The sequence below is a fragment of the Vicia villosa genome, linkage group LG6 (assembly GCF_029867415.1).
Source record: "Vicia villosa cultivar HV-30 ecotype Madison, WI linkage group LG6, Vvil1.0, whole genome shotgun sequence".
Lineage (NCBI taxonomy): Eukaryota > Viridiplantae > Streptophyta > Magnoliopsida > Fabales > Fabaceae > Vicia > Vicia villosa.
The window spans coordinates 22,261,253-22,275,428 of record NC_081185.1 but is presented as its reverse complement, the minus strand read 5'-3'; the positions used below and the strand labels follow the sequence as shown (position 1 = coordinate 22,275,428).

Sequence of the window (14,176 nt, the reverse complement as noted above, 5' to 3'; positions counted from 1 at the left end):
AGTGTATTCACACATTACCAGGAGGATTATAGTATTCAGGCGGGTCATCGAAAAGCATGCCTTCTCGTAGTCGGTGGCACTTTCCTTCAGTTTCTGCATATTGAAATGTAGTGTGCATTTCATATGGCTCCAACCTGAGTTGCTGATACATAGCCAACAATCATATTATGTAAAGACATTCTTAAGAAAAACTTGCTTGTAATTTGTTTTTAATTTGTTTGTTTGTGTTTGCCGTGAGAATGTGAAGGAGACGTGTTTACAAAATAATAGTTGAGAGTGAATATTTCTTGTCGAATTGAATAAAAGAAATAGCTTTTAAATAGTCTTGCACAGAAACTGAGTCAGAGAAAAAATAGTTCACATTAACCAACACTAAAAAGGTGGGATAGTAGCAAAGGAATAGGTAAAAGCAACAACTCATTAATAGCATTAACATTGCTTATTCTAATTAATCAACAATAAATTAACATGAAAAGAAAAATACAATTTTAGTATCCTCACTTAAACTAAATGTTACTACCTCATGTCTCATTTATAAGAAAATATTTTCTTTTTAGATACATTGAATAAAGAATGTATTTGGACAATATATTGTCCAGATACATTATTTATTCAATGTATCTAAAAGAGAAATCTTTTCTTATAAATGAGACCAGAGGGAATACTAACCATCTGTTTATTAGGGGTTGTTGACACACTCCTAATAGGTTGCGCAATTTCACAAACGCGTCAAGTTTCAAAGGCTTTGTCATTTGTCATCACATCGGCAACTGGTTCTTGAGTATGGTAGTAAACTATAGTTCCATCCTTTGCATTAAACAACGAGTAGATGCCTAAACTAAGGCGCCAACTAGTGCAACGGAGATTTGGTAAGGTAATATGGGTCAGAGTAAGAGTGTGTATGGTTGTATAATCGGTTTTTTTAAATAATCCAATTTTAAAAATATTTTTTTATTTTAAAAATTAAAATTTTTATAGTTGAATTATTTGAATTAATTTAGGATTTTGGATAATAACTGGATTATGACGAAATCTAAAAATAACTTAACCGGTTAATAACTATTTAATTATATTTGAATTATATGGATGGATAACCAAATCAATCAATAACTAAACCAGTTAATAACCGTTTAATTATATTCGAATATCTAAAACGGATTTAAATTTGATTATGAATTTGCTTCTCACAATTGAATATTTTACATACCCCTAGCCAAGACTGTGCCCCTCGCCTCCCTCATAATCATATCCAAATTCTACCACTACACTATTCAACAATTTCATCTAATTGTTCTTCTCAAGTAATTAACCTAGGTGTTTTAGATTTAATGTCATGGAAGGAACTTACTACACTTCATTTATGATTGATTATTGCAAATCTCTCCTTTGAATAAAAGAATTTCCAATTCCTTCTGACACTACTTAGATGTTATCTGCAAAATTATTATTCATTTTCAAATAATTATCAAGTTTCAAAAACCACTCCTTATTCCCGATTATGTAATTGATGAACTTTGTATCTAGCTACCACAAATTGAATTTATCTTGATCCATTTTTGTTGTTGACATTAGAGGGATATCATTTGAGTCACTATTATTTGCTTGGAAAAATTAAGCTTCTCCATTCTCATATTTATACAATTTAAAGAGGGAGGTCCCTGTGTTTTCCATGTGTCATCTTTCTCCTGGCGAGGCGTTTTCTGGCGGTCAGGTGGGCAGCAATATTTTAAAATATGAACTTTGACATCAAACTAACAAGACCAATGGATCACGGTCCAACTGCTTTAAATTGCTCAAAATGCCACAAAACGACTGATAAACAATTTAGATAAGAAAAGCATAGACAATGCCGGTTTACGAAGCAACTGAACCATAAAGTGTTATTTTCATAACATTATTTCTTGAAAGTAACAGTTCCAAACACCAAAGGTACAATACAATACAAGACATGAAGCAAGAAAAGCACTTCATTATGCAGCTTTCCATGAAGAGAGTGGTGGAGTATCGGAATCCTTCCATGTACTTATACCCTCCGCATATCTATCACCCCTAACAGCATCTGCTAATGACTCAATTTCTGCCAATTCTTCTGGTGTCAGTTTAACCGATAAAGCACCAATGTTTTGATTCAAGTTCTCAACTTTGGTTGTTCCAGGAATCGGGCACACGTCGTTCCCTTGGTGATGAAGCCATGCTAGTGCAAGCTGAGATGGAGTACACCCTTTCCTTGCAGCCAGTTCATTAACTTTGTCAAATATAGTTTGGTTCTGCTGCAGATTTTCAGGTTGAAACCGAGGCAAATGCTGCAACATAAGGTAAGTGAGTTGATTAAGAAAGTGAACTAGTAATCGACATGAGTTTCTTTAAGAGCATGTTTTCCACAAACCTTCCGGTAGTCATCCTGTTGCAAGTTCTCAAGTAACTTTGTTCCTGATGAAAAGAATCCTCGCCCTAGAGGACTATATGCAACAATTCCAATACCAAGTTCCCTATGAAACAAAATCATAACTCATCAAGTTAGAATCGACAAGAGAAAACATATTGTTTATAAACTAAAAATCTTACCTGCAAGTCGGAATTATTTCTTCCTCGACATCTCTTGACCATAATGACCACTCCAACTGCACAGCTGTTATTGGATGAACAGCATGCGCTCTTCTGATTGTTGCAGCTGAGGCCTCCGACAAACCAATGTATTTTATTTTTCCTTCTTCAACAAGTTTCTTAAGCTCACCAATCTTTCAAAGAAAAACAAAAAAGTTCAGGACATCACACATTGTTATTACAAAATCAAATCAAAGTAACGAAAAGAATCGAACCGTGACTTCAATTGGAAGACGAGTATCAATACGATGTTGATAATAGAGATCAATACAATCAATATCAAGTCTCTTCAAGCTACCTTCACAAGCTTCTCTCACATAAGCAGGATCACCACAAATCTCAAATTTCCCTTCCCTAGCTCTGACTCCAAATTTCGTAGCCAATTGAACTTTCTCTCTCACACCCTTCAAAGCCTATTCCAAAACTTCCACACATATTTCAATTTCATGCAAGCCAATAGCAAAATATGCAACAAAAACTAAATTGAAATATCATAATAGAACATACCCAAAAAAATTCAAAAGAGGTAATGAAAAGAAAAGCTAAAAGGGTAACAGAAAGTTAGAACCTTTCCAAGAAGGAGTTATCAAATCATACACCATACATATTCCAATTTCATTCATACTCATACAACATGATGTAGCAACAAAAACCTAATTACAATACCCACATATTTTCACATCAAAACAAAAGAGGTAATGAAATGAAAACCTAAAAGGGTAAGAGAAAGTGGTAACCTTTCCTAGAAGGAGTTCATTGGTGTGAGGACCATAGATATCAGAAGTATCAAGAAAAGTGACACCAGATTGAATGGCATGGTGGATGAGAGCAATCATGTCAGGTTCAGGCTTAGGAGGACCATAGAAAGCAGACATGCTCATGCATCCAAGTCCTTGTAGGGACACTTCCATTCCCTGAGATCCCAATTTCATTCTTCCAACTTTTGACATTGTTTGACTCTGAAAGGAAATGAAGCAAAGGACAAATATCCTATGATATATACTATGTTAAGGCCAGACAAAGTTAAGGTTGTAGTTATACTACCTACCACCTGGTCTAGTTATTTTTAGTATTGTTTTTATTTGGTTGTAGAATCTCCAAATTATATCTTTCCTATTTTGTTAACTAAAATAAATAAACTAGAATTATATTGGCTATAATTGGTTATACTTAATAACTTGATATTGTTACTTTTTTTTTCTATTTAATAATTACTTTTTTTTATGAATATCTAAAGATTCTTGTAAATATTTTTGTAAATTAGTATAATTTCATAAATATTTTTCTTACTTAGTTTACATTTAAAATATAAAATAAAAATGGTACTCTCTTAATTGGGAATTTGTAAAATAAAAAATTGCTGGGTTAAGAATTGCTTAGAGTTGATTTAAGACTATATAACAAGCATTAAACTGAAGTTTAACTAATCACAGTAGCTGAAATATAACCAAATTCATTGAAAAGAAAACAGATGCAAATTTATTTCTTAAAGGTAACAGCATGAAACACCAAAGTTACAATACTAGTATAAGCATTATGCAAGAAAACCACTTCATTTTGCAGCATTCCATGAAGAAAGTGGTGGCGTATCGGAATACTCCCATGTACTATTACTCTCCGCATATCTATCACCCTTCACAATATCAGCTAATGACTCAATTTCTGTCAATTCTTCTTGTGTTAGTTTCACAGACAAAGCACCAATGTTTTCATTAAAGTTCTCGAGTTTCGTTGTTCCGGGTATCGGGCACACGTCGTTTCCTTGGTGATGAAGCCATGCTAGTGCAAGCTGAGATGGAGTACACCCTTTCTTTGCAGCCAGTTCATTCACTTTGTTGAATATTGTTTGGTTCTGCTGCAGGTTCTCAGGTTGAAATCGAGGCGAATACTGCAACAATATTTACATAAGATAAATGAGTTGATTAACAAAATGAACTAACTTGGAATTGACATGAGTTTCTGGAAAAGCATGATTTCGACAAACCTTTCGGTAGTCATCTTGATGCAAGTTGTCAACCAACTTTTTTCCTGACGAAAAGAATCCTCGCCCGAGAGGACTATATGCAACAATTCCAATACCAAGTTCCCTAAGATACAAAATCATAAAAGTTAGTCTTCATATATCTATGTTGAATCGATATTTTGAATTAAAGGCGTCTTTCTGATCCTAACAAGACACCAACATATGTATTTGCATTTGATCTGGTGTCTGCGTTTTTGTGTCATGTCCAGTGTCTGTGTTAGTGCTTCATAATGTTTGCAAACTAAATATCACACCTGCAAGTCGGAATTATTTCTTCCTCAACATCTCTTGACCATAGTGACCACTCCAACTGCACAGCTGTTATTGGATGAACTGCATGTGCTCTTCTGATTGTTGCAGGTGAGGCCTCAGACAAACCGATGTATTTTATTTTCCCTTCTTCAACGAGTTTTTTAAGCTCTCCAATCTAACAAACAAAACCAAAAAAATTTCAATCTAACATGATAGATTGACAACATAACATGTTAATGTAAAACGAAAAAGAAAAGAATCGAACCGTGACTTCAATTGGAAGACGAGTATCAATACGATGTTGATAATAGAGATCAATAGAATTAATATCAAGTCTCTTCAAGCTACCTTCACAAGCTTCTCTTACATAATCTGGATCACCAAGGATCTCAAATTTCCCTTCCCTAAATCTGGCTCCAAATTTCGTAGCCAATTCAGCTTTCTCTCTCACCTCTCCCTTCATAGCCTTTCCAAGAAGGAGTTCATTGGTGTGAGGTCCATAGACATCAGAAGTATCAAGAAAAGTGACACCAGATTGAATGGCATGGTGAATGAGAGCAATCATGTCAGGTTCAGGCTTAGGAGGACCATAGATACCTGTAGACATGCTCATGCAACCAAGTCCTTGTGAGGACACTTCCATACCTTGTGATCCCAACTTCATTCTTCCTACTTTTGTCATTGCTATGTCTCACAACACAATACTCAATAAATCTTCTATCTTACTATGTAAAGACGTTACAAAGTTAAAGAAAGTTATGATTATATTTCCACTGCTTGTTCTATTTATAATAATTCAGTATCATCATACAATAGAAGAAAGGTCAAAGTTTTGTTCAAAAATACATAAAACTTGGCCAACAAGAAATTCTAGTCAATGCATGCATTTCTTCTTACCGTAAGATATTTTTCTTCAAATACTTGTGGTCAAAGGTTGATTTCTTATTTTTCCATATTTTTCAATTTCAATATTATTCTTCAAAAACTATCATTATTTCTTGTGTCATAAAGTGGCCCCTCAATCAATTTTGATAAGAACAAAAAATGAAATTGACTTTTCCTCTCTCCTTTTCACACTGTCTCGGTTGCAAAGGATCATGTTTGTCAAAGTTCATACATTTATATATTTGAATATTGGTTGATTAACATCAGATATTTTACATACACATAACATGTGTGATCTTTATAATTCATACAATTGTATTATTTAGAATTTTGAGTAGCTAAGCACAAACTTGACAAAAGGAAAAAAATTATTTATTTCAATCAATTTTTCATATAAAGGATGACCAAGTTTTTGTTCGAATACTTGGAATGATTATAATTTGGAGGAAGAGTTGGAAAGATTTATTGACATTAAATGAGCAATAAATGAATACAAGTAAGAGCTAATATGGAGATGAATTTGAAAAGGTTCATTTTAAGTCTCACATTGGAGGGAACACAAATATTAGTTGTGTATATATATTTCAACTTGAACAATTGTTGTTGGGCCCAAGGGCACACCAATGTGCCAAGAAGACACGCGCGCGCCGCCGCTGTCCGTCCGTCCGGTTCGGTCTACATGAATTAATTTTTTGGAACCCGAATTAAATTGGTGACGTGTCCTAAGACCAAGTCTTAACCTAGAATTTGACTAGGTTTACTTGTCCTCCAAACTTGCTGACCAAGTAAATAACGGCTACCTTGACTGGGCCGGTTCAACTCTTCCACTATATTTTCGCCCACGATTTGGTCCACTCGGTTGGATCCCTTTTGCCTATAAATACATTTCCCTCATACATTTGTTCTGCACTCTAGAATTCACAACCGAATTCTTCCTCCTCTCTCTACTCTGCTTCATCTATATTTTCTTTTCTGAATAACGACTGGAATTTATTCCAGATACTGCGACTGGTTTATAAACCATCTGAAGGTGTAATTTGAACGACACATCATAGTGCAAGTGATTGTCGAATTGTCTGAACGGGCTGTTTTATCCTGGAGACGTCATCGTATTTCGAACTACTTTGCATTATTACTGGCAGTACGGTGAAACGTCTTAAAGAAAGCGACCTAGTACGCGACTCGTCCCGATAATTTTCTCTGTGCCAATATTTTCTAATTCGAAAAACAACAGTTTTAAATGTCAAATGTTACAATCATTTTCATGTCTAGAATCAAACTTATTAACAGAATTGATACAATTTTTCAGTCCTAAAGATATACATAAAATATTGGTTAAGATAAAATTGGTATCAAAGAAAATGGTTCCTTCAAAATTTGTAGTAACCAATGAACCATTTGGAAGTCTTATAGTTGTAGGTTTAATTCTTTTTAAACAAGAGAAAAAGTTTATGGAGAAACATACATATTCAGTTGCACTAGTGTCTATAATGAAAGATTCAGGCCTAATATTAATGGGAATAATGCAAATAATACTTGTATTTGATTTAGATTGGGTGGTGATGTGGTTCACACCATGGGAATTCAAATGTGATGATTGTTGAAATAATGTCAATAAAGCTTAGTGCTAATATGGAGTGAAAGCTAGTAGACAGGAATCTTGTTCATTAAGTTGTTCTTCATTAGTCTCAGATTGAGAACCATATTCATGAGTGTGGTCATGACCTAAATTTTTTATGTTTCCCTGTTGCTTCCAATTAGGGGGATAACCATGCTTCTTAAAGCGTGTATCTATGGTATAACTAGTCATACCACAATGTGTGCAGATTCTGATTCCTCTTCCTCGACCACCAGATTGGCAACCACCTCTAGTATTCTTGCCATGAAAAGAATAATTGCCTCTACCTTAAGACTGACTAGAAGGAAAATCTAAGAGCTTAGATTCATCAAGAGGAGTGACAATCTATATTTCTTGTTGAACAAGTAAGAAATACACTTTACAAACATTTGGAAGATGGTTCATTAACATGATTTCAGATTTAACACAGAATATTGGCCATTTAAACTGATTAAGAATTTGATAACCTGATCAGAATCTTTGTAACTAAGAATTTTGTCAATGGCTATACAAGATATGGCATAATCACATGTAGGAATGTGACGAAAATTGTTTAGTTCTTGCCACAATACTTTTAATTATGTGTAATAAAAAGAGATGGAACTGTTTACGGTGATTTCCGGTAAACAAGCGCTAGTCCTCCAAACTATAATAAATATGATTTGGTTACTCGCAGGATCGACTAGATTGATCCTAGGACATGGTCAAACGAAAGGTTTATTGATGTGATTTGGTTCATACCTGTTTGTTTTGATTTCGAGAAATTTATATTCAAATGACTAATCATTCGAGATAACGCTGGTTATATGAGTTAGTGTAACTTCGACGCATAAATCGTAATAAGAAAACATGTAAATTGCGAGAATGTAAATTGCAGGAAAATTAACATGCAAGAATGTAAGTCGCAAGAATATAAATTGCAGGAAAGTAATGTGCATGAAACTAAATGACTTCGAAAGTAAAAGTTTAAACAAGGAAAGTAAAGAAAACGAAAAGATATTTGATAAAAGTAAATACACATGTATTCAAATTGGTGGTGTCATACGTACATTTCTCAGCGAACTCTTTCTCTTAACACTTGATACTTGAGCGATATGTGAGTGATGTGTACAAAATGAACACACGAAATCCTATCATTAAGACTCCTATTTATACTAAATTTGACCCTAACAGTCATACAATAATCTAATGCCACGTTATCCACGAGAACTTTGGGGATGCCATCTGTCTATGTGCAGTTACATAAACCGTTTCGCAATTCAAATCTTCCTGCTCAAGTCCTTTTCGACATGTGGCCATATAGTTATATTCGAAAATGTTACGGAAATACATTAAGCTTCAGTACTTTATGTAATTTTCCGCGAAATGTCTAAGTCTTGGCAAAGATATCTTCCGTGTTAGCTTCGATACTTCTCTCCTTCGTTTTAACTTAGACATTTTCTTGAAGCATGGCCATCAGTAGCCTTTTTTTAAATCTTCGAAGATGGTCATCAGTAACCATCATTCTTCGAACTTAAAACCTTCGAAGATCAACTTCTTAAACGAAATCTCCAGCTAACAGGAACAACCACCTTATTTTAAAGTGAAAATTTCTTCTTAAATATCCGAGATTCGGAAAATATCACCATGATAAAACTTATCTTTCAACTTTTTCCATATGTTGGATCTAGTTTCCATCCACAAGATGCTTTGATAAATCTCTGATTCAACTGAATTATTTAGCCATGACATTATCAAAGTGTTGCACCTATCCCAAGCTATTGAATGAACATATTCGTTCGATGGTCTTGGCAATGCTCCATTGATGAAGTGAAGCTTGTTATTGGACCTTAAAGCCATTGTCATGGAACGGGACCAAGAATGATAATTGTCAGCATTCAATAAAGGTGTAACTAGAATAAGAGCTGCATTTTCATTGGGATGCATGAAATAGGGATTTAAGGTATCATTTTGATAACCTTTATTATGGTTTGAAGAAGAACCATTGTTCTGGTTTGATGGAGCATGAACATTGTTAGTGCCAGAAAAGCTTTCAACACAAATCGTTGAAGAGAACATTGGATGAAGATCAATGGAAGAAAATGGGTGGAGATTTGTGAAGTAAAACGAGAGACTGGTTGATGAATCCGGAGCCACTGGTCGATGATACCTTATAAAAACTAAAAACAGTAACACCATAGAAGAATAATAGAGAAATCTTGCAATACAATATGAACTTGTATTTTACAATTCTAACTATTACAATGCATTTACAATTCCTAAATAGGAGGGGTGTTCATGGTTCATGAACTGCACTAGACCAAACCATATTAATGGTTCGGTTCAGTTTTTAATAACCCTTTTAATAACAAACCAATTAATTTCTAAAACATATTAAGTTCAGTTTAAAACCAATTTAGAACCAGTTAATTTTTATAAACTAGTTTACAATCGGTTTGTATTCATAAATTGGTTTTATATTTAGAACTCTTTTAGAACCAATTCTTTTAGAACTCTTTTATATTTTTTTTTTGGGTTTCCTGTTTTAGCGAGGTCTACAGTGTGCGCTAATTATACTTGTTAAAAGTACAATGAGTGGCAAACCCTTATTATGAAGGGTTGTCAGAGGATTTGAAAGGTTGTTATGGTGTTAAAACAATATCACGTAGGGATTATGAGAAGCTTTGTATACTGGAATTCTATGAATGAATTAAATATCCCTCTTCTCAAGTCAAGGGTTGAGATATTTATAGGATCTTCTTGGGCTTAGATCTTTGAACACAAGAAAGAAAGTAAGTGCATCTATCTCTCTCTATCTCTCATGGATCGAGGGGTAGTTTGTTTTACTTCACAAAAGAGCATGTTGGATCATGCATATATACATAGCCAAAAAAAAGTTCTTCTATGGAGAAGGCCCCAATGCTAGGCAATGAGTCTAGGGACCTCAAAAAAATTAAGGAATTTCGACTTGCAAGTGTGATATTTAGTTTGCAAACATTATAATTTGTTATCAAACATTTCTCTTTGGTGTACTTATTTAAATAGCAATGATATGAAGCACTGACACAAACATTGGACATGACACTAAAACTCAAACACTCGATCGAATGCATTGCAAATACACGTTAGGGTCTTGTTAGTGTCAGAAAAAATCTTTAATCTGAAGTATCAATTCTACATTGATATAAAGACTAACTTGATGAGTTATGATTTTGTATCTTAGGGAACTTGGTATTGGCATTGTTGCCTATAGGTAGTAGAAAAAAAATTATCTTACAGAAACTATTAACAATTTAATACTGTGAATTACACTACACAGTATCCTTATTAAGCTGAAAGTACCCAAGTAGTAATCTTCAATTTTTGTAGTATATGCCTAGATTTCAAGCTTAAAACATACCACTGAATCAAACTACATTTGAGAAGGTTAATGATCTAGCTACAAAGAAGGGATGTACTCCATCACAACTTGCATTACCATGGCTTCATCACCAAGCAAACGACGTGTATTTTCCAAGAAATCTTGGTGTAAGAATTTGTAGTTCTAACCTTAATTATTCTAGAGTATTAAGAGAGAAAATGACTGCTAGAGAAGCGGAAAACATGGCAGTGGAGTCTCGAATAAACTCTTTAGTGGAGGCCTCTTGGTGCCAAATTTTATGTGCAACTAGCAGCTAAAGCTTTATGCAAAAAATAAAATATGGTTGCGTGATGAGTGCATTTTAAAATACACCTTCTTTTATTTCGTGTTATTAAAATTTTAGAGTTTTTGGTGTTGATTTTATTGCTTTAGTGTGTTTTTAAAGTTAAGTCAAAAGTTGGTTTTATTTAATTCCTTTACTTTATTTTTAGAATAAAGTATATTTTTTCACTTTTTCACTAAGCAGATCATAACTCGAGCTATGAATATTCAATTTACGCGTGAGAATATGCGTTGAAAGGCAAAGAAAAAAAGCAACAAGTTTCATGTTGATTTCAAAGGCTAATTTGAAGTGTAGAAGAATCAATACTTCGTTTTTTATTTTTTTTCAGATTAATGACAATAAAGTAATTAGTTTTAGGTCAAATTTATGTTTTTTGGATCCGGTACTTTTAAAGCCTAAACTATTTTTATATTTATTATGAATTTAAGAATCGCAATAGGGGAGTTGGAATCACAAAATTTTAAACACAAGTTTGTTTGAAGTTTTTCTCACATCGCTGACTAAACCTTTTTTGGATATGTTGTTTCATTTCATCAATTCATCAAAATCGGAAGTTTTTATGTTATATCTTTAATTTCATTATTGTTATTTATTTCCTATTAATTTTGTTTGTATTTTAATGCTTAATTTGAATACCGGTAGAATTGATAGGATTTAGTTCGATAGAATTTTGTTTTTTTTAACATAATTGATAGATTATAGTTTTATTATGTTTGATTGTGTAACTATAACTCAATGTCAACTGTGATACTTTATTCGCTAATAAGAACTCAAATTCGCATAGAATATATTGAAGCTTGCATAATATAACCTATAGTCAAACAGGAATATAATAGAAATTAGGATTGAATTGAAAAATATTCAACAACACATCCGTTGATTTTTACTTAGTGTTATTTTTCTAAACTATTTTTTTTTATTAATTTATTTTTTATCCGTGTGCGACAGCTAATCACTGACATTAATTATAATTTATTTTGAGAAAATATTTAACGCAAATTCAAAGTTACACTGCTATTTTGTAATTTGAACTCATATAATTACTACTCGTGTTCAATACATGAACTTTATTTTTTATTAATGGAGAATGATCGCCTCCTAATCCATTGAGGTCTTTTTGAAATTTATGAATGAATCATTAAGATGATGAATTCCATAAAAAGAATTTTTATATTTGAGAAAAATAATTATATTAATTAAATTAAAATGTGGTTATATGCAGTAAATATGAAAATTTTCCTGCAGATTTTAAATAACTAAAACAAAAAGATTTGAATATGCAGGAATCATTTTCAAAAAAAAAAAAAAATACATGAACGAAAAATAAAAAATGCGGCAACTTACCGAATCAAACGACTATTTAAGTCAAAATTTATATATATATATATATATATATATATATATATATATATATATATATATATATATATATATATATATATATATATATATATTAAGTTAAATAGACTCATAAATTTTATCAATAAATAAGATTTATTAGGTACATTTCACTTTAAAATTATCATTGTTTATTAACGAGTTAAAATGTGATTGTGTAAGTACCTGTGAAAAAAATTTAATATGTATTATAAGTTAAATAGCCTCATAAAATTTTATTCAATAAATTAGATTCATGAAGGACGGTACATTTCATTTTAAGAATATCATTATTTATTATTAAGAGTTAAGATCTCGATGATAATTTAAATTTTGGAAAAAAGACATTATAAAATATGGGTTTTTCTAACCTATACAACATTGCATAGGATAAGGGCAATTAATACATTATTTCTTTCTATATTAATTATCATATTAATATTATTTTTCTTTTTGAAAGTAATCTTTTATATTTTCTCTCTACTATCCAATTAATAGATCAAAATAAATAATAATATATATGGTAATTTATATTTAAAAAAGTGGTGTATTAATTGCTCTTATCCTATGCAAGGTTGCATAGGTTAGAAAAACCCATAAAATATTAATATAAATAGGCGATAAAATTAATAACTAATATAAAGATTCCTTAAAAAACTATAGAATATTACAAAATATTATGCGATTATTTGAATTTAGTAAGATAGATAGATAATTAATACATAAAAGCAATAAGAATTTTGTATAGAAATTTTTTTAGTCTATAACTTATATTCACTTTGTATTTTTATTTTTATGGTATATAATATTTTTTCTCATTTGATATGCATGACACTAAGATCGTATTTAATACATTAAAAATTAGGTAGTAACATAGTTTGCATGATATATTGTTAGAATCATGCATATAGTTGATGAGCTTCTTTATAATTGAAATGCATGACTCTAAAAGTCATGTTTAGTTCATGAGAATAAAGAAATATCAATTAGTTGTGATTTGTCCCGGTTGATCGTTAGGTAAAGATATCTGAATACATAGGTAAAAGTTTAAATTGGTGAAATTCCAATTTAATAGGTGTAATTTTACCCATTAGACTACTAGATTAAAATAATAATTAAGTGTGATTTATCTAGTATTTAAAATTGATTTTTAATTTAAAAATAATAATATAGTAATTGTGTTTTTTTCTTTAATTAATATTTGTAATACTTAAATTTCTAAATTAGAAAAATAATTATCAATTTTGAATTAAATTCAAAATTAACTTATTGACGTGGCGGAGTTAGCGCCCGACTAGGTAGGGCAGTTTCCCAGGCTGCGTCTGTCCATGCTTTACTATTCCGCTCCGGAGATCTGTCATGGCCATCCTCTGCTACACCATACCATAAACAGACGCACACCGCGACTTCACTCGATGGAGAATTGGTGCTCCGCGACTCCACTCGATGGAGAATTGGTGTTGAATTTGTCTTATTTTTTTGCTGGATATATGAATTTACTTACATTTGTGAGTAGTTTTACATTGATTACTAATGAAACATGTTATATTATGGACATTGAAGGTGAACTTAAAGGCGTCTCAGACGGACATGCTAACAAATCTCGTAGACCAATGAAAGGCGTCTCAGACGGACATGATAACAAATCTCGTAGACCAATGAATGACCATGATCAATTGAAGCACTTTGTGTGTTTGAAGTAGCTGAAATTACATCCAGTTCATTGTTTTTGAG

At 32.1% G+C, this 14,176-nt stretch overlaps 3 protein-coding genes across 3 annotated transcripts; all 3 read right to left on the bottom strand.

The window, feature by feature from the left end:
- Positions 1–1,853: 1,853 nt before the first annotated feature.
- LOC131608985 (probable aldo-keto reductase 2) lies at positions 1,854–3,725 on the bottom strand. The gene is made up of 5 exons (XM_058880596.1): positions 3,342–3,725; positions 2,820–3,017; positions 2,566–2,738; positions 2,387–2,489; positions 1,854–2,303 (listed from the first exon to the last, which is right to left on the bottom strand). Exons 1-5 carry the CDS (start codon positions 3,552–3,554, stop codon positions 1,971–1,973), a joined length of 1,020 nt encoding a protein of 339 aa, XP_058736579.1. The 5' UTR covers positions 3,555–3,725; the 3' UTR covers positions 1,854–1,970.
- A 331-nt stretch (positions 3,726–4,056) lies between these two features.
- Positions 4,057–5,653, bottom strand: LOC131608981 (probable aldo-keto reductase 2). Its single transcript, XM_058880591.1, has 4 exons — positions 5,145–5,653; positions 4,882–5,054; positions 4,589–4,691; positions 4,057–4,492 (listed from the first exon to the last, which is right to left on the bottom strand). The coding sequence occupies exons 1-4, from the start codon at positions 5,559–5,561 to the stop codon at positions 4,157–4,159; spliced, it is 1,029 nt and encodes a 342-aa protein (XP_058736574.1). The 5' UTR covers positions 5,562–5,653; the 3' UTR covers positions 4,057–4,156.
- A 3,325-nt stretch (positions 5,654–8,978) lies between these two features.
- LOC131613356 (uncharacterized) lies at positions 8,979–9,560 on the bottom strand. The gene has a single exon (XM_058885030.1). The coding sequence runs from the start codon at positions 9,558–9,560 to the stop codon at positions 8,979–8,981; it is 582 nt and encodes a 193-aa protein (XP_058741013.1).
- Positions 9,561–14,176: the final 4,616 nt, after the last annotated feature.

Coding starts and splice junctions, on each gene's coding strand:
- LOC131608985 (XM_058880596.1), bottom strand. CDS start 3,554: ATGTCAAAAGTTGGAAGAATGAAATTGGGATCTCAGGGAATGGAAGTG. Junction 2,739..2,819: donor GTCTTCCAATTGAAGTCACG/GTTCGATTCTTT, acceptor TTTCTTTGAAAG/ATTGGTGAGCTTAAGAAACT. Junction 2,490..2,565: donor GAAATAATTCCGACTTGCAG/GTAAGATTTTTA, acceptor TTTGTTTCATAG/GGAACTTGGTATTGGAATTG.
- LOC131608981 (XM_058880591.1), bottom strand. CDS start 5,561: ATGACAAAAGTAGGAAGAATGAAGTTGGGATCACAAGGTATGGAAGTG. Junction 5,055..5,144: donor GTCTTCCAATTGAAGTCACG/GTTCGATTCTTT, acceptor TTTGTTTGTTAG/ATTGGAGAGCTTAAAAAACT. Junction 4,692..4,881: donor GAAATAATTCCGACTTGCAG/GTGTGATATTTA, acceptor TTTGTATCTTAG/GGAACTTGGTATTGGAATTG.
- LOC131613356 (XM_058885030.1), bottom strand. CDS start 9,560: ATGGTGTTACTGTTTTTAGTTTTTATAAGGTATCATCGACCAGTGGCT.